The sequence below is a fragment of the Pyrgilauda ruficollis genome, unplaced genomic scaffold (genome assembly GCF_017590135.1).
Source record: "Pyrgilauda ruficollis isolate IOZ18807 unplaced genomic scaffold, ASM1759013v1 scaffold242, whole genome shotgun sequence".
NCBI classification, from domain to species: domain Eukaryota; kingdom Metazoa; phylum Chordata; class Aves; order Passeriformes; family Passeridae; genus Pyrgilauda; species Pyrgilauda ruficollis.
In genome coordinates, this window is record NW_024523734.1 from 83,972 (window position 1) to 109,589 (window position 25,618).

At 53.1% G+C, this 25,618-nt stretch overlaps 1 protein-coding gene across 2 annotated transcripts in view; it reads right to left on the reverse strand.

Moving 5' to 3' along the window:
• Positions 1 to 25,283, reverse strand: part of DHX30 (DExH-box helicase 30) — a 31,726-nt gene extending 6,443 nt beyond the window's left edge. The window contains exons 1-12 of one of the 2 annotated variants that reach the window (XM_041470215.1): positions 25,237 to 25,283; positions 22,017 to 22,065; positions 12,202 to 12,332; positions 10,005 to 10,115; positions 7,752 to 8,107; positions 6,923 to 7,049; positions 5,812 to 5,961; positions 5,164 to 5,316; positions 3,577 to 4,398; positions 2,404 to 2,482; positions 1,406 to 1,510; positions 241 to 416 (exon numbers count right to left, since the gene is read on the reverse strand). In XM_041470215.1, the coding sequence (XP_041326149.1) occupies positions 241 to 416; positions 1,406 to 1,510; positions 2,404 to 2,482; positions 3,577 to 4,398; positions 5,164 to 5,316; positions 5,812 to 5,961; positions 6,923 to 7,049; positions 7,752 to 8,107; positions 10,005 to 10,115; positions 12,202 to 12,332; positions 22,017 to 22,047 (2,241 nt within the window). In that variant the 5' untranslated portion in view covers positions 22,048 to 22,065; positions 25,237 to 25,283. Of the gene's footprint in view, positions 1 to 240; positions 417 to 1,405; positions 1,511 to 2,403; positions 2,483 to 3,576; positions 4,399 to 5,163; positions 5,317 to 5,811; positions 5,962 to 6,922; positions 7,050 to 7,751; positions 8,108 to 10,004; positions 10,116 to 12,201; positions 12,333 to 18,169; positions 18,316 to 22,016; positions 22,066 to 25,236 lie in introns of those variants that run through there. The other variant, XM_041470214.1, reaches the window with a different exon arrangement.
• Positions 25,284 to 25,618: the final 335 nt, after the last annotated feature.

Below are 25,618 nucleotides of genomic sequence, written 5' to 3' on the forward strand. Positions count from 1 at the left end.
TTTGCCTTAAATTGTTTGAAAAAACTCAATAATTTGATGGGGAGCCTGGCCCAGAGCCTGGACACAGCAAACACTGACGAGGAGTCCAACACTCTCCCCAAACAACACAACGCCTGTCCCACTGAGGCAAAATGAGAAGCAGCTCCATCATCCCATTGATGGCACCTCAAATACTCCTCTGACCACAGCCCTCTGCTCCGGAGTGTCCCAGGTGAGTCAGAGGCAGCAAGGCAGCAGTACCTTGGTCTTGAGGTCGTAGCGCTCCTCCTTGTGCGTGCCGCTGTCCACCACGTGCACGATGTCGTTGATGGTGATGGAGGTCTCGGCGATGTTGGTGGCCAGGACAATCTTCCTGACGCCCGGTGGAGGCCTCTGGAAGATGTTCTGCTGGTCCATCATGGGGATGTTGGAGTGCACTGAGAAACCAAACCAGAGTCAGATCTGCCCAGCTGAGCCTCTCCTTGTACTGTCACCTCTCGCAGAAGTGGGGACACCACCAGTGGGCACTGCCAGCAGCTTCCTGCCAGCCAGACCCCAGGAAAAATCTCCCACAAGTCATTTGGGAAGGCCTCATTTCAGTTGCTTCAACCTGTGGCTCAGCAGCAGCAGGAGCTCTGCTCACCTCCTGTCCCAGAGCCTGGTGGAACCCCAGGAATATCCCTGGCAGAAATTCCACTCTCTCCCACAGTCCAGCTCTGCAGCTGCCCCTCCTCAGAAGTCCCTTGGGGCAGGGATTCTCACTGCATGGGGGCCCACTCTGTCAGAAGTGCTTCACATGGAGGGCCCATGGCTGTCCTGTATCCCAGCTTTCCCTGCCACAGCTCAGCACCGTGCAGGAATTCCTGGCAGAGCACAGTGGGGCAGAGGAGAGCCAGGCACTTTCCACCAAACTACATCTGCACTTATTTTAACAGCCTAGCTGCTCAAAGCTCTGCTCCTGCCTGGCCTGGTTTGCCACTGAATAGGCAGAGCTGCTCAGAAACAAACAAAAAATGCCAAAACCCTTGAGAGCTTTTGTTGTAAATTTCCTCCTGGGGCAAGGAATGTTAAATTCACTGATCAAAGCCGAGTTCCAGAGTCCACCTGCATCCCACAGAACAGGTCCTGAGATCTTTTGTGGTCCTGAGATCTCAGCATGCAGCTAGAGCAGTGCAGAACTGAGCTGCTTTCCCTTTGCCTAATTCCAAATTGCTGGAGGCAAATGGGAAGCCACTCTCTTTGATCACACACAGGAGTTACTCAGCCTCTGCTAGGAGGAATTACTCACACTTACCACACACCATTACACAGCTGGGACATCAAAGCTCACCAGCTCTGTAGCAGAGCAAAGCTGAAGGGGCACATGAAGCCAACTGTCCCAGATTCTCCTGAATCCTGGGAAGAAGGGGCTGGCCTGCCCTCTCACCTGGCAAGACGAGGTAGCGGCTGTTCTGCGAGCCCAGCATCTCCAGCAGCCGCTGCTGCACCCCCTTGATCTCCTGCCAGCCAGGGAGGAAGCACAGGATCCCACCTGGAACACACCAGCAGTTAAGAACACAGCCTCTAAATCCAAGTGCTTTTCCCCAGCTGGAGACACACATTTCCAGGGCACAAAGCTACCAGGCTACCTGGAGTTTGACAGTGAATACCCACGAGCTTTGAAACACTTCAATCTCTTGAAGTCACCTGAGGGTCCTGCCTTCTTCCCAAACACATCACCTTCCAGGCAAGGGTATCTGACAGGGATGAGGCTCCAATACAAAAGGTAATTATGCAGCACAAGGCTCCCAGTGCTGAAGCACAGACAAGTCTTGGAATAGTTGCCCAGGACACGGAGGAATCCAACCCTGTGTAGCTACATTTCTCTTTACAGAGAAAGGCAAGACACAACTTCTTAAGGATATTTTCTAGGAATCACAGTGAGGAACTTCAGAGAAAGAGAAAACAGCTCTTATCTCATTTGCTGCACCTGTGTTGTGCCAAAGTAAAATGCAATATAGAGATTGTTTCTCAAAGTGTTTTGTTTCCTTGGCCTATCAGGGCCAAGTGCGTGTCCAGACTGTCGGTCAAGAGACAGTCACAAAGTTCTAGTCAGTAGACTTAAATACTTTAAATACAGATTCAATGTAATATAGTATAAAATAATATAATGTAATGAAGTAATTAATTAGCCTTCTGGTATCAATAAAGTCCTCCTCGTCATTCCTCCCTTCGTCAGGGTTGCCCTGATTTCCTATAACCCTGTCTTAGCTAAAGACTCAGAATTTGTTCGTGCCGCATGGCTCGAGACCACTTGGCTCAGCAGGAATTCAAGGAGCCCTTGCAGCAGAGGCTCAGCATCGTGGTGTCTCTGCAAAGGCTCTGGAGGGGCTCCCTTTCTCTCCCCCCAACAGAAGGAAGAGCTCGGGGCGAGGCAGGACCCACCTGGCTCTCCATGGGCATCGATCTGCAGCACGAGGTCGGTGATCAGGTCAAGGTCAAGGACGCACTCATCGTCGGATTGCTGGGAAGGACAGGACAGGGCTCAGGGGGTGTCAGCACAGCACATGGGCACTCCAAAGCACCTCACTTGGACAGCCTGCCCAGGACTTGGAGCCAGGAGCCTGGTCTGGGCTCCATCTGGAGCCTGCTCCGGTCACAAGTGCTGCCAGTTTCCCTGCTGTGAGGAGAGAATGCACAGTCCCTTCCCACTGTCCAGATCTGTGCACCTCTGCTGAACAGCACCTCACAAGTTACAGAATTGCCACGAGATTTTTGTTGTCAAAACTGCCACATGGACCTCGGAGTTCAAATTCATCAGGCTCCAAGCAGGAGCTCCTGTAGCTCTCAGGAATTTGGAACAGACTATTAAAGCTCAGATACAATCCCTGCAACAACAGAAACAGGAAGAATGCCCTGGAGGCAATGGGATACTCCAAGCGAATTTGCTGATGATCCAGGAGTGGGAGAAGTGGCTGATACTCCAGACACTTGCTCAGCCACAGGGAGTGATCTCTCCAGCCTGGAAAAATGGTCTGACAAACTCCAGACCAGCTGGTTGGACCAGAAAACGTCTGGAGATGCTGGCCAACCTCTGTGACTGTGTGACTCCATGACCCACCACTGGTGTAGGATTACCCAGAGCACTGCACATGTCTGGAGGGCATTTTCCAGAGGGTCAGACCAGCTGCAGAAAGCAGCAATCAGGGAATTCAGTCATGCAGGACGGTGAGCACTGAGGTAACAGTGCTGGAAGCCACAACCATCCCAGTCCTGAGCCAGGCTTGCCTAGGGTGTGCAAACATCCAACTCTGTGTCTGTGTACACATAGCAATGAGCTCAGCCTACTCACACATCAAACTTCCCATTAAAGAGAGACAAGAGCAACCTGACCCCAATGCAAAGTCATCTTTATGCATAATTTAATCTAAATCCTCTGGGGTTCTACTAAGCTGACTTCACCTCACAAGGACTGGCACGGAATTAAAGCTAATTAAACAGTGTCCAAGAACCACAGGGAAGCAGGAGCAGTCCCAGGCCCAAACTGTCCCCCTGCTGACAGGCCAGAAGCCAGTGCCCCATCCAAGGGGGACGGCTTCCCCCTCTCTGCACACCCACCTTGATCTCGTAGTGCCGGTGCCGGTGCCGGCCCAGCTTGGCCAGGATCTCCTCCAGGTAGTATTCCTTCACAGGGTACATGAAGCCCGGCACCTTGACCACGGGGCAATCCCCAAAGTAGTGGGAGAAGCGCTGGTTGTCCCCCGTGGCGCTCATGAGCACCAGGCGCAAGTCAGGGTTCAGCTTCTGGATGCCTTTGAGCAGGATGAGCAGGAAATCCGTGTTCACGTCCCGCTCGTGCACCTCGTCCACCACGACGTGGCTGACGCCCTCCAGGCTGGGGTTGCCCTGCAGCTTCCTGAGCAGGATGCCCACGGTGCAGAAGAGCAGCGCCCCTCCCCGGGCAGGGGGCTTGCTCTCCAGCCGCACCTGGTAGCCCACGTTCTTCCTCATGTTGGGCCCCAGCTCCTGCGCCACGCGCTGGGCGACCGAGATGGCGCTGATGCGCCGGGGCTGGGTGATGACCACGTTGCAGCGCGCGCCGCGGCCCTCCAGGATGTAGTGTTCCAGCAGCAGCTGCGGGATCCGCGTGGTCTTCCCGCAGCCCGTGTCTCCTGCTATCACCACCACGGGGTTCTGCTCGATGGCTGACAGGATGGTGTCCTTGTGAGGGTCTACTGGCAGCGGGTGGCTCTCCTGCCAGGAGGCTCCTCTCCTTTTCCAGAGGGCCAGCAGGTTCTGGCTAAGGCGCACTTCCTCTGCTTCCAGCATGGGGATGTAGGTCTTCCCCGTGATGGCGTCGCTGATGGCACCAGATTCCTTGGTCAGGTTCATCATGTCATCGGCAATCCGGGGCCTGGACTCCCTGATGTCCACGGGATACTGGGAGAGGGGAGGAAGCAGGCAAGGACAGCAAGGTTAGTGCCAGTCCTGAGAAGGACAGAAAGGAACAAGCGCCTGGAACAGACTCAGCCAGTCTGGCTTGGCCAAGGCTCTGCCGAGGTCTCCTCAGATCTTGGGTAAGTCAGTCGTGTTCTGAACCAAGGTTATTCAAAGTGAAAACTAATTTGGGCAGCCCCCTGTGTGCTCCTTGCTGCATTCCCTATTTTAGGAGGGGTATTAGTGCTGCTGCCTGAACTGACAGGCACAGACCAGTAACTTCAGCTCTGCAGTGCAACAGCCCCTCAAAGACAACTTTTGGAAACTATCAAGTTACACCACCACCCAGACACATAACTTATGCCAAATACAAGCTTTTGGCTAAGCCAGAAATATTCTGTCTTGGCAAAAGAAAAAACTGAAGTCCCACATCCCACAGGAAGAACTACAAAGAGCAAGAGGTCAGGAATTGTCTAGAACACAAATCAAAGCATTGGCCCAGATGTTCATGGGATTAAAAGTTGCAGAACTTTTAATCAATCACATCTTTTGGATTCAACGTTAAGAATCCCAGAGCCTTCCAAAAGGGAATGCCACTGCCCAGAAAGGGTCTCCCTTCCCCAAAGGGCAGCAGAGACTGATCAGGTTTTGTGGCAACAATCAAACCATGAATTCCCTCAACATCTTGACAGGAAGCTTTCAAACATATTCAGTTCCTGAACTGAAAAGGGATCAGGCACAGGGGATCCTCAGGGGGCTGAGCCTTACGTGGTTCAGGTAGTTCTCAATCTTGCGCAGGGTGGCCTCAGGGACTTTGATGTGGCAGGGCTTCCTCTGGTTCTCGCCCAGCTCCCGCAGGGAAGTCATGTTGTACATGGCGTGGCTCAGGGGGTTGTTGTTCTTGTCCACCAGGCCAAGGCTCTGCAGGGAACAGCAAACAACGCCATCAGGTCTGAGGCTGCTCACACCAAGGGCAGGGATACAGAGCACTTGGATCCCACGTTTGGATAGGCCAACTCCTTACCATCCCAAACCCACCAATTCCTGCTTTTCTTGCCACAGCAAGAAACCAGACATGATCCCACTCCAGCTCTGGAGGACCAGACACACCAGAACCAACCACCTGCCCTGATACTACACCTGCAAGGTCTCAAGCAGACCCACCAGAGGAACAGCAGCCATGACTGCAAAACCCTCTTGTGGAGTTCCTTGCTGTGGTTCTGGCATGCTGTGAATCCCAAGGTTTGGAAATAGATGTTTATTAAGCATTAGCTCATTAAGCATTAGCTCATTACACAAGTCAAAGCTCCGGAAGTTTCCAGCATCCCCTGCCAGGCTCAAACCCAGCGAGTGAGGCAGAAGGAGCCCGTATCCAGAGGCACATCCGCACGGGATGCAGCAGCCAGGGGCACTCACCTTCAGCTTCTGACAGGCCAGAGCTGCTGCCTTGTTCTCGGCCTCCACCTTGCGCCGGCCCTTGGCAGCGAAGGTCATGGGGCAGGGCCAGCGCAGCGTCAGCTTGCAGATCTTGGTCTTGGTGCCCACCGTGCGGAACTGCATGTACTCCTGCAGGAACGACACACCGGGCTCCGTGGGACAGCAGGGACCAGCCAGCCCTGCCCTGGCCCTGCACAGACACCCCAACAACCCCACCCATGCCTGGGAGCGCTGTCCAAATGCTCCTGGAGCTCCGGCAGCCTCGGGGCTGTGCCTGTTCCTTGGGGAGCCTGGGCAGTGCCAGCACCCTCTGAAGAAGAACCTTTCCCTGGTAGCCAGCCTGACCCTCCCTGGCCCAGCTCCAGCTGTCACAGGGAGCAGAGATTGGAGCTGTCCCTTGGGAGGAGCTGCAGCTCCTGCTGAGCTCTGTCCTCAGACTGCTCTGCTGCAGCTGAACCATCCCAGTGGCCTCAGCCACTCCTCGTGTGGCCCCTCTGGACCCTTCACCATGCGTTTTTTTGCTGGACTTGTTGGATTTTTTTTAATGGAGCACTACAAGAAGGTTACTGCACTGAACTCCACTCCCCAGCTCACAAGGTGCTGTCTAAGCCGAAGTGAGAGCAGACAACTGTGGGGAACAGAGCCTGAGGGTGGAGCTCAGCTCCTTTCTGCTGAGCACACAAGCTCTGGGAGGTGGGTGACACATCCTGGGAAGGAGGATCACCGGATATGGGCAAGAATGGAGTTGTGGAAAGATTCTATCAGCACAGAAGTTACACATCGCTCCCAGCAACACAAACTTGTGCTTGTTGCAGGTATATGGGGAGAGGAAACCTTAGAAAATACCTCCTTCATCAGATAGCAGCTCCTCCACTGCCCTGGCCTCAGGGGCAACATTCCTCATTGTTCTGTTAAGACATTCCCTCAGCTCTCAGCACAAAGTCTTTTCTTTGCTGTTCACACTGATTTCTCTAGGTCTAGTTTTAACTTCACTCCTCTCCCCAGCTCTGCTGCCCAAAGAAAGCATCCAAAGTGATTCCAGTTGGAGCCCCTGAGCTTTCTCCCTGGCAGGAGTCAGACAGCATCTTACCTTGACTGTGGAGGAAGAGGTTGCAATCTGAATCACTTGGGCCAGGAGGTTTTTGGGAAGTGGGAACTGCGTCAGGGCACGGATGGCAGTGTTGTCGTCTGTCATTTCAATGGAACTGCCTCCTCGGCTGCAGGGGACGAGAGGAGAGCTGCATGTACAAATGTCCACTTGTGCTCAGCCCTGCCTCGCTCCAGGAGTGCTACTGAGCTCTGGAACTGCTCTGTTAAAGCCCAGGTAATTCTGGTGATGGGCAGAGTCCTGCTGTCCCTTGCTACTAAAATCTGTCAGTCACAACCACCCAGCCCAGCAAAGCCACCTACTGCAGAGGGATCAAACCTTTACACCAAGGCTACAGACCAGATGGCATCAACAGATCAAGACAGATTTAATTAATAAATAATTCTGAATTTAAAAACCACATCACAGAAATAACCACCATCACCTACATCTCTTACAGATCCTGCTCCTGCTGCCTATTAGAAGTCCAAGATTGTGCTCATAAAGTCAAGCAGGCAGCTATGGGGACGGAAGGGAGCAGATTTAACATTGCTCTCAAAACCAGGGTGGTCAAAACCTGGTGTAAGTGGACATGCACCACTTCTGGGGATGGAAATGTCTTTAGGCACAGAAGAATCAGGCAGGTAGCAAGACTGGCAGCAGTCTCTCCAGAGGGCAGAGCTGCAGGGAGGAAGTCTATGCATTCCCTGGATGGCAGCCAGGTACAAGACCAGCTGCCCCACTATTCCTCTGGCCCATCTCCAGGCCCCCCCAGCTACAGGAAAACCCTCCCTTCCCTCTGCCCTGGCTCAGCATTCCCAGCCAGACCCACCTGGCGTCTCTGCCGGGGGTGCGTGCGTCCTGGTGTGCCATGGGCAGGTAATCCGAGACATCGATGGCCTCCTCCTCCAGCTCCCCCTCCTCCAGCTCCCCCTCCTCCAGCTCCCCTTCCTCCAGCTCCTCCCTCCTCATGGCTTTGGGCATCCTGCCCTGCTCCATGGGCTGGATGGCATCGTCGGGCTCCATGCGGCGCCAGCAGGTGGACAGGTCGGCGAGGGAGGGCCCGGACTTGGAGCGCCACTTGCCCTCGGAGCACCAGCGCTCGTCGGGACAGCCCAGCTGGTCGGCCAGCAGCCGGTACTTGGCCGCGTCGAAGAGCTCGTTCCGGGGGCCCAGCAAGCCCCAGCCCTGCAGGAGAGACAGGGCAGCTCTGGGAACCCACACCCTGCTGGGGACGGGGGGCACGAGCAGCCCCATCCTTCCCCACGCAAAGGCAGAGCGAGGAAAGGCACTTGCAGGAGCTCTGGACTTTCCCCCAGCACTGCTCTGTCCCATTGGGAATCTGGTCCCTGCCTTCCCTTCCCAGGGTATGGCTCTCAGCCACGCACAGCTCCTTAGAATGGGTGGGCCAGGATTTACTGGGGTTTTACAAACTCTTGGCTATATTTAGCACCCTCAAGTTTTGAAAGCACCCTCGGAGCAGGAAATGCATCTTTTTGGGAAGGCTAGTCTGAACTAGCATAATCTGGGATAATACAGGGTGAGAATTCAGGGAATGGTTCATCTCCTTCCATTTCCCAGGAACAGTTATTTGTACAAGCAGCAGGAAAATATCCCTAACCTGTCAGGCTCTGAAGCAAGCCTACAGTAATTAAAAACTCTCCTACCATCACCATTTAGGACTGAAGCCTGCAGGAAGCTCCAGACATATCCAGAGAGTAGCACAACATTTTGAAATTACCAGAGTGCTGCAATAAGTTCTAGCTTTAATTTTAATAAATTAAAAGTTACAGCTGTAGGCCATTTAATGGCCTTAATGGCCCTGTATTAGAAAAAGCTGTATTATTTTGTGCTGTGGGAGTGCCTAAGACACCAAAGTTCACCTAGCTCACTGCTCTACTCAAAGCCTCTCTATTCACTCTCTGCACTAATTAAACACTATTAATTTTCTTGAACTGATAACTTTTTAAGGCAGCTCTTCTTATAGCTGTGATCACAGAAGGTCTCCCATCACAAGGGTCTTCTGCCAGATTCCAGTTTAGCCGGCAAAGAAAGCTTTGCATGTTCAATCTGTGGTTTCAGGTGGTTGGGTTTTGGTTTAAGCTCTAAAACACACTTCAGCCATTTCCAAAATTCAGGGAAAATGTATCAGTAGGGTATTTTCCTTCCTTTGAAATCCTCCAGGGTCTCAAAGAAAGCAGGGAACTGGACTAGAGAAGATAAAACCAGGATGTATTCCCAGTGAATGCTGACTGAGTGAGGTGGAATGAAGTCAGTGAGTGAAGCAAGTTTTGCTGATCACAGAACTAGAGGATCAGATCAAGCAGCTGAAGAAGCTGAGTTTTCACACTGCCCTCCTGAATTTCTGAAGGTTGGCTATTTCCTTAAAGAGCATTCTGGTCTACAAGCAAATCAAAAGCTGTCTCACTGCCAGAGCATCCCAGCATCCTCTCCTGAGCACAGAGATATGCCTGTTCCCACTGAATAGATTAATAGGAAACTCCAGAATCAGTCTCACTTGCTCAAGGTAACACAGAACAGCCAGGGGCAGAGCTGGAGATAAAACTGCATCTTTTTCTCAGCTATAAACACCTTCAAGTGTGACCTTTATAGTTTTACTGTGCCTGTTTGATACTGGCTGCACACACCCATTTCCAGCCATAAGTAAGTGCCAAACAAAGCATAACTGGAGAGTAACAGTAAATTACAACATGTAATTGCCACACTGGCTTTGATGAAGAGGAAGCAGGAGGCTCTGAAGGTCCTACAACTGCACACCCAGCTGCACTGGCAGAAGTGGGAGTTAGTGAGCAGAAAATCCACCTGAGGGAAACTATTTGCTGTAGATGCTGAGGCTAAGGAGCTGATTAAGGGCCAGGACAAAAGGAACAAAGACCAGGACTACCTGGAGCAAGTGGCATTTTAAGCAAAAATGGATTCAGACTCAGGTCTTCACCCTCTACCCCTGACTACCAGAGGGGCCAACTAAGGGAGTGCACAGGCAAAGAGAAAGAGCTCCCAGCACCAGGCCAGGCTGGCTGCACACTGCAGGGTGAGCCTGGCCAGGAGCAGCAGCAGAGCTCACCTTGAAGAGCTGACACGCTGCAGCCGCCGCCTGCCGCTCCGCGTCGATCTTCTTGGTCCCATAGCCCTCCACTTCCACATTCTTCGGCCACTTTATATGGAGAGTGACTTTCTGGAAGGCAAGGAGAGCCACAGGCTGAGCCAGGCAAGCTCTCCCCTCCACCACAGCACACCCACTCCACCCATCTCTGCACTCCAGGCAAAGAAGAGAAAAACAGAGGAAAGCTGAACAGAGCTGTGTTGGTCCCTGCAGGGGAAGCTCCACTGCAGGAGCTCTGCAGGAAAAGGCTGAGCAGGACACAGGGGTGCCACAGCCCCACAGGAGCTGCAGGGCTGAGCTCCAGCACAGGCTGTGGTGTCACAGGGTGTCAGCTCCCAGAGATAAATGCCAGGAGGTCATTGCAGGAACAATTCCATCCCAGGGCTGTCCCTCTGCACACTGCAGCAGCCAGAGCATGCCCTGGAGGAGATCCCCTCTCCAAGCACTTCCAGCTGCAACAGCAAGGAAATCTTCCCAACTGCTTCCTCACTGCGATGGAAGCAGCACAGGACTGACTCAGCTCCCAGGTACTCCAGCACTCACAGGGCACAGGAGCACCCAGCTCCAGCCCAACACAAGCACTGGCAGAACCACAGCCCCACCACAGCTCCTGCAAGGGAGCATGAAAAACCTGCAGAGGCAAAGAATGCTGAGAGCTGAACTTTGCCCTCTTCAAAGAAGGGCTCCAAATCAAGAGCTCGCTCAGCTCCCAGCCCTGCAGATGCCACAAGGCTCCAAGAGGGAAATGCCCAGGGAATTCTCTCCTGCTTCCACAGCACAGATGAAAGGCAGCAGTGGATCCCCCAAGGCTGGAGCACAGGCTCCTGACTCCCCAGCACCTGGCTGGCTGCCTTCCTGCCCCTGAACCTGGCTCAGGAGGGAATTGCTATGGGTTTTGCCTCAGGGCACTGCCTGGAAAGCACAGACCTGCTGGGAAAAAAAGGTGTCTCAGGAAGGCCAAGTGCTCACAAAGCCCCTGTTATTATCCAACAAGAGCTCTCCAGGCTCTCACCTGTCCTTCTGTCCACATTTGATGGGTTGCTTTTTCTTGGTGAGGCAACCCTCATTTTTCCCCAAGGCTCTTTTATTTCCTTTATTGTTTTCCTGGTTTAGTTTTTTGTTTTAATCTGAAGTTACTCTCCACATTAATCTATTTAAGTGCTGGCAAGAATGGGAACCAATTACGCAAACTAAAGTGATGAGGCACTGCCTGGGGTACTCCAAATTTTAGGGACGAGGCACTGGCTACGGTATTCCAAAATTTAAGTTGGGAAACTGCACTACTGCTTGAGAAAGAGCAAGAAAAACAAACACAAATAATGAAGAACACTGAAGTAACATTACTAATGTATCCCCTAAAATCCAGGGATGCTTGAAAAGGATGTGGCAATAAAAACTGTCTGGGAAATTTTAGACAGAATGTTACTGGAAAATGTTAAGCCATCAGAACTCAGTCTTTTCCTGGAATGTAGGTTACAGTTAAACTTCAGCTGGAAAGGGCTTTCAGCTCTGGAATGAGGGCTGGTGTGACAGGAGGAGGCACAGCCTTGACCATGGAGCACCATTAGGTAAGAATTCCTGCTCAGATCATAGCCCAGACCCGGATTTGGGCCTCGGGCATCCCAGAGACAGCTCAAACTACCTTGGGTTCCTCTGCTTCATTTAACAAACAAAGAGGATGCATTTCATTCTGCTCTTAAGTACTATTAGAAGCCTCCCTCCATTGCAAAGAGACTCCCCTTTTCTGCTCACAACTGGACATTCTAGGCTTCAGAATTTATTCCACTGGAATTTATAATCCAATCTAGGGGTCCTAAGGGCTAAAATACAGCTTTTAAATCTCAATTTTCTAAGGTAGCAGGACATCTTTAAGCACAGTCTTTCTGCTGAGAAAGGCCAGATACAGCAAGTCACTCAAAAGAAAAATATCCACACAAAAAGAGGAACAGCACCTGCATTTATACACCTTTACAGCACATGAAAATCAGGAAAAATAGGAAGAAGTGAGAATATTTCTTCTTTGAAGGATTATCACACAACTTTTAAGTGGAATTAAAACTGTCCAATGATTTTCTCTGGGAAGTTACTTCCAGGATTAGCAGTTCTGTGGCTCCCTTCCCACTCTGTGTGTCCCACCCTCCCAGCAGCATGGGATTACCTTTTTCCTCGGCCCGTTAGTGTGGATGTACACCAGCTTGTCCCTGGCATGGGAAATGCCCAGGGCTCGGCCAATCACGCTGTTGAGCAAGTTTTTAGGCTGTGGAAATTCCTTTAGTAAATCTCTGGAATCTGGAAAAAAAAAAGAAGAGGAATGAAATGTCTCCCAAATGCTGTGCAGTCCCGTCCAGAGGCGTGTTCCAGCACCAGCTCAGAGGAGGACAGGGGCAGGCAGAGGGTCCAGGGTTCACCTGCAGCAACTCCGGGCACCACTGAGCTCCTGCATCCCTGAGGGTGGGAGACATCTCCAGGATCATCAAACCCACCCGGTGTCCAATCCCCTCCTTGTCCCCAGCCCAGGGCACTGAGTGCCACCTCCAGGTGTTCCTGGGACACCTCCAGGGATGGACACTCCACACCCCCTGGGTGCCAATCCCTGATCCCCCTTTCCATGGGGAAATTCCTGCTGGTGCCCACCCTGAGCTGCCCTGGCCCAGCCTGAGGCCGTTCCCTCTCCTCCTGTCCCTGTTCCCTGGAGCACAGCCCGACCCCCCGGCTGTCCCCTCCTGGCAGGAGTTGTGCAGAGACACAAGGGCCCCTGAGCCTCCTTTGCTCCAGGCTGAGCCCCTTCCCAGCTCCCTCAGCCCCTCCTGGGGCTCCATTCCCTTCCCAGCTCCATTCCCTGGCCTCGCTCCAGCCCCTCCAGGGCTCTCCTGTTGGGAGGGGCCCGGAGCTGCCCCCAGGATTCCGGGGGTCCCTCAGCAGGGCCAGCACAGGGGACAATCCCTGCCCTGGGCTGTGCCCACCTGGGCACCCCTGGGCTCATATCCAGCCACTGTCACCAGCATGGAGCTGGTACTGCCTCCCCACCAATACCAAAACCCAACTGAGCAGTAACAACTTTGCACAGTTTGGGTGTTTGCAACATCCCCCCACCCAACCGTGGGTTAAATCCAGGGTCTCACAAGGCACACATTAGATCCAACCGGTGGAGGAAATGCAAAAATGCCTGAGGACTTCTTCCTGAAATGACTGAGATGGCTGGATTAGAGCCTGGGAATGTGGTTTAGTACTGAATTGCCCAGAGAACCTCCTGGAAAGAAGTCTGCCAACAGTGTTTGGAGACACAGCAGCCCCAAGGGCAACAGCAGAGGGCAGGTGGGACTGACCCCTCCCTCCACAGGGAAATGCTGCTCAGGGTACAGCAGGGAGGCTCATGGTCAGATCAAATCACTCATTTAAAATAATAACAACAAAATCCCACTGCCCCAGACAGAGCCATGTCACACCCACCTCCTGTCCCAGCCTCCTCCCTGACCAACTCCAGCAGTTTTGGCAGTAAGGAAGCTGCTCCAGCTCCTCTCACCTGCACCACTGCCATGGCCAGCACTGGGAAGGGCCTTTCTTTCCAGCAGCAGGTCCAGTGAGATCAGACCAATGTGGTAACAATTCCAGATGTTCCTACACCTCACAAACAGGGAGGTCTCAAAGCTCCAGGTGTGGAGAGGGGCAGCTGCCCCTTCTCGCAGGCTCCAGCACTCCCACTAAGCCAGGTGTGCAGGGAGCCAATCTGCAGCCCTAACCCCACAGAAAGCCAAGGCAGAAAAGGAAACCCACAGGTTTTTGCTGGGCTCACCAGTGAATCAGCCAGCACAGTCCTGCAGGTACCAAAAGCAGCACAAGGGAACAGGGAGAGCGATGGGATCTCCTCTCTGCAGCAGCAAGCACAGCTCATCCCACATCCAGCCTCATCCCACACACGCTCCCTGGGCAGCCAGGACTTGGGTAACCTCCCTGCACACTGCCCTGGGGGTGAGCATTCCCTTTCAGAGAGCTCCTGAATCCCCTGCAGGAACCCAGGGTAGGTTTCAGCAATGAATCAGAAGCCAGCACAGAGATCACTGGTAACATCAGAAACCAGAATTTCCATCTGAGCCACCAAATGCAAGGAGAAACAAGGACAACCAAGATGTGCCACCACGGTCTGCTGGGAACTGATTCTGGAGTTACTGCCATGAAGAAACACAGGAGCTGCAGATAATCCCAGAATGGTGTGGGTTGGAAAGATCCTTGAAGATCTTTCATTCATTTATTTAACAGATGGGCAGGGGCACCTTCCACTATCCCAGGCTGCTCCAAGCCCATCCAGCCTGGCCTTGGACACTTCTGAGATGTTCAAGGCAAGAAGACTTCAGGAGAGGCTCTGTCCCCCAGGCAGTGCAAGAGATGCTCTCTGAGAAGATGCTCATTATGATGCTGTCCCAGGAGGGCCCAGCTGGAAGGGAGCAACTGGGGAACCACAGGAGGTTCAGAGAGAGCAGAGCTCTGCTGTGCCACTGCAGGCCTGACACTGCCTTGGACATTTGGCTAACAGAGAACAAAAAGCCATTGCTGATCCCATCACCCTCTCCAGCAGAACGCAGCAGCCTGCTCCACAGCTCAGCACAGAAGATGCACTGGTGACACTCACTTTTGAAACTGCTTCTTGCAAGCCATAGAAGAACCACCTGGATCTTGAGAAATGCTTTCAGTAGCCTTGGATAACTCCAGGGGAATTGCAGGAATTACTATCATTTATGAACACGATTTCTCTGTGAATTACCTTCTATATATTGGCCAAGGGAAAAGGAAAATGGTCTCAGCCTTACGAAAACCTATGAGCCAAGTTTCTGTAATTATACAGCAAATGTGCTATTTCTATCTGCTGAAGCAAGTTGCTCTATATTCAGACTTTGGCCTGCTCAGGAAAACTGGAAAAGTGTCCAAGATTTTGGCACTCTGCAGCTCTATTCCATTCCACATTGGTGGGACTAACAGAGGGAGGAGCAACAACACAACTCCCAAATGCTCCATTCAATTCACTAACTAAAAAGAAAAGCAAAAAGCAAATCTCCAGCATCAGCCTGGTCATTTGGCTTCCAGTTGTTTCCTCTTTCACAAACAATAACCTGGGAATTTCTGTGATAAGAGGTGCAAGAAGCACATTTTTATAATGCCCCCCAAGTGCAATTACCTATGACAGAGGCAGTTTCTCACATTCTGAGGTGACTCCTCGGAGAAGACTAAATATTTAATCTGCTCTAGAGGGGAAAATAGGATCTCTGACTAACAAAGCCCAGTTCTGGGGACAGCTCAGGCTTGGAATTCCCAACAAGGTGCAGTGTTTCCTCCCCAGCTGACAATGCCACATTCAGCAGCGCGTTCTGACTGTGCCAAGGGCTGCTGGATCACCTTCAGCCCATTCCTGCCCCAGTTCCAGAGCTGAAAGGATCTTATCCTGCAGGAAGCATCCCTCCCTTGGAGCTTTTACTGAAACAACCCCAACTGCAGAACTGGATCTGCAGAACGTTCAATCCCTGCCAAATGGGATTTTCAGCATCTTGCTCCAAGGAGTGTCTCAGGTCTGCCACAGCTGAGGGTTTGGGTGGGAATTGTGTCAGTGGGAGCACAAGGAGTACAACCCAACACTCCCCAAACAGCCACACATGACACCCAAACCACAGCCCTGACATCATGAAGGAATATTAAAAGCCTGTCTTGGAGAGCAGACAAGTCAGGGTGGGGCTATCAAAGAAGCCAATTAACTAATTAAAGTTCCTCAAAGCCAGTGAGTGCTTTAGTTGAATGTGATTGTGAAAGTCCAGGACAATTCCAAGCTACACTGAAAACCACAAAGACCAGACCCCAAAAGCAGCAAACCACCCAGCTGGAGCGGCCCAGCCTCCTCCAAACCCCTAAAAATGTGAGGAGTGGAAACACTCAGGTACCAGAGCACAAACAAAACAGCCCAAAGTCTTCTCCAAGGAGGACAGAGGAGATCCATCAGTTTCTCTCTTCTCTCCAATTCTACTCCCTGGAAAAGCAACAAATGAGGACCAAGGACAAACTGTCAGAGACAAAAGTCCTCAAGATATGATAAATTCAAGTAATAAATCCAAATGTGTTTCCAAGACATCAAAAATCCCCAAGGAAGAAAAAAAGCCCTGTGGCTCCACAATATCCATTTCACAAGGAATTAGCCCAGACACGTTCCACTGCAGAGATGGAGGGAGACACAGAAGGTCCCACCTGGCAGCGTGGCGTGGAGTACACCAAAGCCTGGCTTTTGGGGAACTTGGGGGGTTTTAAACCCTCCCCAGCCATCCTGACCATGGCTCCTTCCAACACACAGAATAAAGGCCACGTGCAGCTCCTGGCTGAAGGAGGGCTCAGGGAACACCGAGCAGGCTCCTCCAAGAGCAAGAGGGACCAGCTGAGGAGAAGGAGCAGTGGCCAAGCTCTCCCTCACAGCCACTGGGGCTGCTCAGCACCCTGCCCTGCTCCAGGAAGGGACCCAGAGCTCCAGCCCAAATTCTGCTGTGCTTCTACAGGACAAATTTAATCAGTGACAGAGGAGGAGCAAAGCCAAGGGCAGGGGCAGCCTGCCTTGTCAGCCTCAGGAACGAGGGGGAAGTGGCTGAGCTCCCCAAACCCCACTGTGAGCCAAAAACCTGAAGCCTCAGATAACAACATGGATCTAACAGTGACTTTTCGAAGCTGGCCTGGGTCTGAGTGGATTTTTCCATATTTGCATCCAAGGCTAATAACAAAGCAGCCAAATGAGGACAGCTAATGAGACATCAGCCCACAAGCTGAGGGCTCAGAACCGACCTCAGAAAGAGGTTTTTCAAATTACATTTATAATCTCCACGTGTTCAAGGAGCAGCCGGACAGGTAGGACAGGTTCACAAAACCCTGAGGGCTTTTATTTGTTCATCCAAAACAAATCCATTATTGGAAACAATTCCAGTATCACCACACTCCCATCTCAAGATCAAGAGCCTTCCATGGTCAATCCACCACACAAATTGGGAGGGTGAGTAAACTGAAGACCAAAAATAAAAGCACTCAGGGACTGCCTGAAAACACATTAGAAAAAAAGTGATGAGGGATGAAGTACAAAAGAAAAAAAAAATCCTGGTTTATCCTTTTTCTCAGGCAACACCTGAAGCAGCTCATTAAATAATAATTTGGGGTGGTTCAGCACTTGCTTTAGCAGGGAGTTAATTTGCTCTGTTGAACAGCTTGAATGCAACAACTGAAAGACCATCCCACTCTGAAGTCCAAGATAAAACTCAGCAGCTTCGAAAGACAAATGGAACCAAGACCCAAAGAATCCAGAAGTTACTGAGAAAATAATAACTTTAATAATGCTGGCGCATGGGAAAAAAACACTGAACGCAGAAACATGAGGGCTGAGAAAAAAAACCAAAAAGTTCAAATATAATGACACTCCGAATTTCCAAAATGCAGCCCATGAAAGAACACCGAACACAGAAGCATGAGGGCTGAGGAAAAAAAACCAAAAAGTTCAAATATAATGACACTCCGAATTTCCAAAATGCAGCCCATGAAAGAAAACTGAAACCAAAACAGCGATTTTTGTAAGGGAAAATGGTTCAAGTCACAACCTCTGGCACACAACCACCCGCATCCCTCCAAGCTCCAAGCGTTCTCCACGCTCCATAACCCAACAAAAAGCGATTCAAAACACGACACCAAACGCGAGTTTTAAACATTCTTTTACAGCAGCGACAACTCCCAAGGCATTCCCCCTTCCCACCGAGCCCGCACGGCCCCGACATGCAGCCGGGACAATCTTCCAAGCTGCGGCCGGAGCCGTGAGCCCCGGCGGGCTCCGGGGCCGCTCACACCGGGCCCGGTGCCGCGGAGCTGCCCGGGGCTCCCGGGCGGATCCGCGGGATCCCGCGCACGGAGAGCGGGGAACGGCCCTAACGGCCCGCCCGGCCCGGCCCTCTGCCGCCGCAGCTCCACGGGGATTTTCCTCTCGCGTCAGCCACGGCAGGCGGCCGGAGTTTCGCCCAGGCCCGGCTCGGCGACCTTGAGGGGAATCACCGGGGAAAGCCAACTCCGGCCAACAAAGGGCGGCCCCGCAGCAGCTCCGCGGTTCCCCCGGCGCCCCCCGGTACCTGCGCAGCTGGGCGGCTCCTCTCCCTGGCCGCGCATCCCGGTCCCGGCGGAGCCGCGGGAAGAAGGGAGGGAGGGAGGGATGGAGGGAGGGATGTGGCGGCTCCCCCGCCCCGCCGCGGGCCCGGGCTCGCCCCTCCCTTCCGCTGCGCGAGCGCCGCGCGGGGCCCCGAGCGCCGGCCGGCCCCGCTGCTCACCCTGCGCCGCCTCGGGCTCCTCCTCGTCCTCCTCGTCCCGGCGGGGCTCGGCGGGCCCGCGGGGGCCCGAGCAGAGCCCGCGGGGAGCCGCGCAGGGCCCGCGGGGGCCCGGCCCGGCGGGAGCGGAGCGGGAACGGCGGGGAGAGGGAGCCGAGAGGGGGCACGGACGGGGGAAGGACAGGGAGCTGCTGGCCTGGCGGGGCTCCGGAGCCGTGGGGCACCGGGAATTGCGGCCGGGAGTAGCGGGAATTGCGGCCGTGGGAGTGATGCCTTGGGAAGGCTGACTTAGAACAGAGGCTAGATGGAGTTAGAGTAAAGTCGGGATTCCCGGTAGAATCTATAAAAGCACCGGGAATTGCGGCCGGGAGCACCGGGAATTCTGTTCAGGGAACACCGGGAATGGCGCCGGGAGCACCGGGAATTGCGGCCGGGGAAATCCGGCAATTAGGGGTCGGGAACACCGGGAATTGCGTTCAGGGAGCACCGGGAATGGGGTCGGGAACACCGGGAATTGCGGCCAGGGAGCACCGGGAATTGCGTTCAGGGAACACCGGGAATGGGCCGGGAGCACCGGGAATTGCGTTCAGGGGACACCGGGAATGGGGCCGGGGAACACCGGGAATTGCGTTCAGGGAGCACCGGAGCACCGGAGCCGCCGTCCCACGCTCACGGCCAGGTGCGTATCCCTAAAATCCAGCTGCTCCCGCAGCCCGTTATTCGCTAATATCTGAGATAAACGCTGAAAAAATCAAACTCTTTACAAGCTTTGAGTCTTTTAAGGAACTTAAATCTGTACCTAATCTTAAATCCGTGCAATCTGAAGCGAAAATCTTTGATAAAATCTTAGAATCCTCATTAAATAAATCGGCTCTTCCCACTTCTCCCAGCTCCAGCTCCTCCTGTCACTCAGTGTTCTACGAATTAGTTCATATCCAGGTAGAGAATTCTAAAGGCTGTAGAGCTGATGGAAATTCCCACCCTACAGGATTATTTATTGAAATCTGATTTTTTTTTTTTGTTCTAATTAATCTGTATCAGCCCTGGCTGTACTGGGATTACCATTAAGTTTTGCATTTCTTTAAACCAGGGTCTCATTTTTATGTCAAAGACTTTATTACTGAGTATTTTGTGTGTGAAGTGAAAATTAACATCAATGGCTGGTTAAGCATCGTGATGCAAAAGGGGTTTTTTAAGTTTTTAAGTGTTTTTGTTTTGGGTTTTTTTCTGATTTTTTTTTTTAATCAGAGAAATCTTCAATAAGGCAAAAAATACTGACTAATACAATGGCACAGTTCAGTTTTACAAAGCTCCACGAGAAGAGGTTCAAGAGAAATAAAGTTATCAAATAAAACCCTTTAGGAGAAAGGAAAAAAAAAGAACAAAACAAACTTTAAAAAAAAAAAAATAAAAAAAAAGAGAAAAAACAAAACTTTAAAAAAAAAACCAAAAAACTTTAGAAGAGTTGAACACTCAAAAAAACTCTTATGACACCAAGTTTGCTTTCTCCTGTATTCACTTTTTAGAACCTCTGAATTAGCTGCTGATTTCTCTTTGTAGGTTCTTTTACTTAAAAAAAAACCAAAAAAACAACCAAAACAAACAACCAAACAAACAAAAACCAATTGGAAACACAAACCCAGATCTTGAATCAGCACCAGATGACAAAAAACCCACTTTTTTTGAAAGACATGAAGTTATTCTGGCACTTGGACTACAAATTTTAAGGGACTGGTCCACTAAAATGGGAAAAATCATTCAAAACTGATTGTTCATTCAAAAATCATCCAAAGATCACCCAGGCCACTAAAGAGGAAAACAACTCCTTCCACTGCAGGGAATGAATCCTGAGTTCATCCTGTGACAGCACCTGGCACAAACTGTTATTTTTACTGTTTGACCGTGAGTTTTACTATTTATTCAGGAATGAACTGAGGTGGTTTGGAAACGGAATCATCAAGGAGGACTGGAAGGAAAGGGAGGCTGGAAAACCTTGGGAACACAGGGGCAGGGGGCTGGAAAAGCTGGGAAATCTTGGAAAAACATGGGCAGGGGGCTGGAAAAGCTGGGAAATCCTCAGATACACAGACAGGGGGATGGAAGAGCTGGGAAATCTTGGAAACACAGATAGGGGGCTGGAAAAGCTGGGAAAACCTCAGAAACAGACAGGGGGATGGAAAAAATCTTGGAAACACAGAAGCAGGGAGCTGGAAAAGCTGGGAAAACCTCAGAAAACAGAAAGGGGGATGGAAAAGCTGGGAAACCTCAGAAACAGACAGAGCCGGGGCTGGAAAAGCTGGGAAATCTTGGAAACACAGGCAGGGGCTGGAAAAGCTGGGAAATCTTGGAAACACACAGACAGGGGCTGGAAAAGCTGGGAAAACTTTGGAAACACAGACAGGGGGATGGAAAAGCTGGGAAAATCTTGGAAACACAGAAGCAGGGAGCTGGAAAAGCTGGGAAATCTTGGAAACACAGACAGGGGCTGGCAATGCTGGGGGAAGAGGCTGAGAGGCAGCCCCAGCGTGCGGGGACAGTCAGGGGTGAGGAGGGCTGGTGGTTTGTCACCAAAAATGACATAAAAAATTATCTTGTGGGCACAGAAAGAGCAGTGAAGAGCGGATTTATTAGCAAATTCCCGGAGGCGCCGATCCCAGGGGTCTTTGTTTTGCAGAGAGCAGCGTGAGGCAGCACAGGCAGGATCTCCAGAGCCATCTCCCAGCTCTGGCAGCTCCTGGGAGCAGCTGGGCTGCACCTGCCCCTCCAGCAAAGCTGTGCAGAGGCAGCAGCTCCTTAAGGAGCCAAGTTTCATTCAGGAATTCCTTTATCCCCAGGGCTGGAGCGTCCCAGAGTCCCAAACCCAGCCTGGCCATGACAAACCAGCAGCCCTCACCAGGGAAGTTCCATCTCTCCACCCCCAGTGACAGGATTTGGGGGAGCAGAGGGGCTTTGTTCCCAGCTGAGGTGACTTTGGACACAATTCCTGCCCCAGACTGGGAAGAGTTCTGGGATTTTTAGTTTAAATTCAGCACCCCCAGTGCTGGTGGCTCAGAGCAGGGCAGTGCCAGGAGTGCTGGGGTCACTGCTGGGATTCCTGAGTGCCAGGGGAAGGATGAATTCCCTGGCATGGAGGGAGGGTCCCTCTGCCTCAGCCAGAGCTGGAATATTTTAGTCCATTCTATCCTCTTTCTTTAAGTAACACTGCTCAGGAAAGATCCACAAGTTAAAACAGGAAACAGTGACTGGAGGGATTTCTGAGGACAAAATATGACTGAGAGGAAGGCTGGCAAAGCAATGGCAGGGAAAAGAGCCACGGTGACAGTGACAGGTACTACAGGATCAAATCCCAAGGACAAAGAGCTCATGGAGCTGGTACTGAGGGATACAGGAATTATTTAGGAGGACAAAATTAAAAGGCAAAGAAACTGTACTCGAAGCTGAACAGCAAACAAGTGTCTGATGTCTCTGGATAACACTGCAGGGCTGCTCCCTGAAATCCTGTCCTGCCCCAGCTTCCTGCCACATCCCTCCGTGCTGCACCACCAGGACACAGCTGAGCTCCCTCCTGACACAAAGAACTCCTCCTCCTCAGCCCCCTGCTCCAGCTTCCCCTCGGAGCACGGGAGAGCCCCAGTGCAGGCTGTGCAGCTCTTACCTTTGAGGGAATTCAGCGAGAACATCTCCATCCCGGCGGGAAGGGGTTCCTGGGACAGCAGGAGGGAGCACAAAGAAACTGCAAGTTAGAATTGCTATTTCCTTTCAAATGGTTCAGCTGCTTCTGCTTTGGCTCTGGGGTGAAAATGAGGGGGTTTTAAAGCCTGTTAGGTCAGGATGAAGTAGATTATTGCCATTATTCCCTTTAAAGGGAAAAAAAAAAAACTGGAGAAGGAGAACTGTACTTCTGATAACATTCTTTAGTGAAACCGTGTTAAACTTCCTACTTAATGTCTTACTAAAATAACCTTCACTCAAATAAGAAAACCAACTTTGTTTTGGAGTGTTTTATCTGTGATGCCAAGTATTAAATACACTGTAGGGATTCTTGGAAACAGTAACAAGGATTTTCTATAAACTCAGATCAGATGGGTGAGGACTGAAGGTCAGCATTTACACACAAACTTAGTTTGGAGCTGGACTTCCATGATCCTGGTGGATCCCTTCCAAGTCAGGATATTCTGGGATTCCATGGACATTAACTGTCCCCATCAATGACTTCCTGTGCATGCAATTAATAGCCTGTAATTGTCATTCCAATTATTCACTTTTGCTTTCAATAAGACAAAATTACTTCAGCAGAAAAAAAAAAAAAAAAAAAAAAAAAAAAAAAAAAAAAAAAAAAAAAAGGCCCTAAAAAAGTAAGACAAAATTACTTCAGCAACAAAAGAAAAAAAGAAAAAAAAAAGGCTTCAAGTAAACCCACCCCATTTTCTGGCCACGTCTCTGGATGTGACACCTTGTCCATTTGTCCATGGTTCCTTCCCCATGGACACACGGACACCAAGCTGCCCTGGCTGCCAGGGCCACACCTGACCTTTCCCAAGGATGAAATCAATAAAAACAGAGCAAATTGACTTGGCAAAAATGAAAGCCCACGTGTGCTGTGGTGAATCTCGGAGGGAAATGTCCCTGGTGTGATGAATCACTGCAGGGAACAGTCAGGGAGCTCTTCCGTGGTCCTGGAGCCAGATTCCCAAGGCTGGAGCTTGGCACGCAGCAGCCCGTGCCCCTTCCATGGGGATCATGCCAGCCTGGCTCCAACTGCCCCAAAGCAAGGGGATTTGGGATGAGCTGGGTGAGCCCAGTGTTGCTCCAACAGGAAAGAGCCAATCCCTGAACGCTCCTGAGGCACTGGAGAGAGGGAACCAGGAGTGGGACAGGGAATGCTGCAGGGAATGCAGCTGCCAGGGCACTGGCCACATCCCCCTGCCCAGCTCTGACCAAGGAGGGGGGCTGTGTGGGGGTACCCCAGGGAATGCCTCCCTCGGCGTCCTGGGAGGGCAGGGAACTGCAGCGCTCCCTCCTGGGAATCCAGGGAGCAGGAACAGGAATGCCTCACCCACGCTGGGCTGGGGAAAAGGGCTCTTCCAAAAACGGCTTTGAGCTGAGAGAGGGCAGGGATGGCTGGGGTATTGGGGATTGGGAATTCCTGGCTGGAGGGCACGGAGGGGCTGGGGTGGAATTCCTGGATCCCTGGCAGTGCCCAAGGCCAGGCTGGACAGGGCTGGGAGCAGCCTGGGGCAGTGGGAGGTGTCCCTGCCATGGCACTGGATGATCCTTACACTCCCTTCCAACCCAAATCATTCCACAATTCAATGGGTAAATGCAATATAAAGTTGATGGAAATGGTATTTTCTTTGCTCAAGAGCAAAGAAATAGAAAACTGAGAACGTTCTGGGGATGAGGTTCCAAGATGAACAACTGGGATCCTCTTGGATAAGCAAGATTCCAGCCCAGCTGTTCCATGATGCTGTCTGCAGATCCCAGCTGGGCTGGGAGCCTTACTGGGAACCAGGCAGGGTCAGACTGGGGGGAGCAGGGCAGGACAGGGAGGAGAATGAAGGATCTCCTGAATTTGACACCAGGATCCCGACCTGGGAGTGACTTTTAGCACATCCAGCAGCCTGGGGGAAATCCCAGGGTGTGCTCCTGCAGATCCTGATCCCAAATAAGCAGAAGTTTCCAACTGTGGCAGCTGCTGCAGCCCCAGGGAAACGCAGGGATGCAGGACCAGCGTGGACAGGGGTACTGGAAGACTCAAAATGTATTTTGTCTGACGACAGGAGAGACGTGGGGGCTCTGAGGACACTGGGTTTGGGAAGAAATGGCCCAGGATGACACAGGACAGGCAATGGCACGGCTGGAATGAGAATCCATGGGAGCCTGGAGCCTCACACCCAGCAGAGCCCCGGGTGGCACTGAAAGTTTGTGAGGAGCAGACTCTGCTCCTGCTGCAGAGGCACAGAGTGAAGGCAGGCACTGCTGCAGAGAACTGTTAGATCAAATCCCCAAGGATGGGAAGGAACTGGGCCTTTGTGGGGGCTCCTCCATCCACTGGAAAACAACTACATGAGGGAAAACCACATCCCCGAGAGAGACGCGGGGAAAATCACAGCAGTTCTGGTTGTTGGCTGCCGGGGTACTCCAGCAGTGCTGCCAGGGCAGAGCCCCGATGCTTTGTGAAGAGAACAAAGGAGAAATCCTGCTGTGTGCACAGCCAGCCCCGAGGGTTGCTGCCCGGCTCCGGGCACCGCCAGCACGCCGGGGCGATTCCCGATTTTCCCTTTGGGTTACCGGGCCCCGGCACAGCGGTTGCTGCAGAAAGCTGTCCCCGCGGGCTGTCGCTGCCGGCAGCGGGAGGGCCGCAGGTGCGAGCGGGGCCGGGACAGCCCCGAGCCCCGACGGGGCACCCGTGCCGCAATTCCCGCGCCCACGGGGGGCAACGGGGCCAGCGGCGACAGCGGGGCGAGCCGCAGGCGGGCGCGGAGGGGCAGAGGCTGCGGGAGAGCGGCGCCGTGCGGAGCGGAGCCTTCCCCGGGCAGCGACGGAGCTCCGGGGACAGCCGCGCTCCCGGCGCCGCTGCCGGGGCTCTGCCCGCCGCCCCTCGCCCAGGGCCCGCGAGGAGCGGCGCCCCGGAGCGTCCCCGAGGCCCCCCGAGCATCGCCGGCCCCGCCGAGCATCCCCGGTGCCGCCGAGCATCCCCGCCCGCGCCGCCCCGCCCGCGCAGGCCGCGGCCCCGCACGGCCCTCCCCGCCTCACCCCGCTCTGCTCGGCGCCATCCCCCGCTCCTCCCCCTCCTCCCGCCGCCGTCCCGCCCCCGCGGCCCCCCCGGTTGTCCCCAGGGGTCGCGGCCCGACCCCCGCCCGCCCAGCACCGACCTCCGCACCGCGACTGCCGCCGCCGGGCCGCCCCTCGGGACTACAGCTCCCGGCAGCCCCCGCGCGCGCTTCCGGCGCGGCGCGCGCTTCACTTCCGGCCCTTCCCCGGAAGTGAGACGGCCCGCGCGTTCCCTCCGGCCGGCGGCGCCACAGCGCGAAGCCTCCCGTGGGCGCGGGGCGGGGTCTGTCCCCGTGGCAACAGATGATCCAATGGGCGGCCATGGCTGTTCCCATGGCAACGGCAGAGCCAATGGGCGGCGCGGCCTGTGGGGGCGCTGCAGCCCCGGCCCCGTTCGGATCCCGGTCCCGGTCCCGGTCCCGGAGTGGGACCCGGCCAGGCCCGATCCCGATCCCGATCCCCGATGCAGAGCAGCCGCGGCTG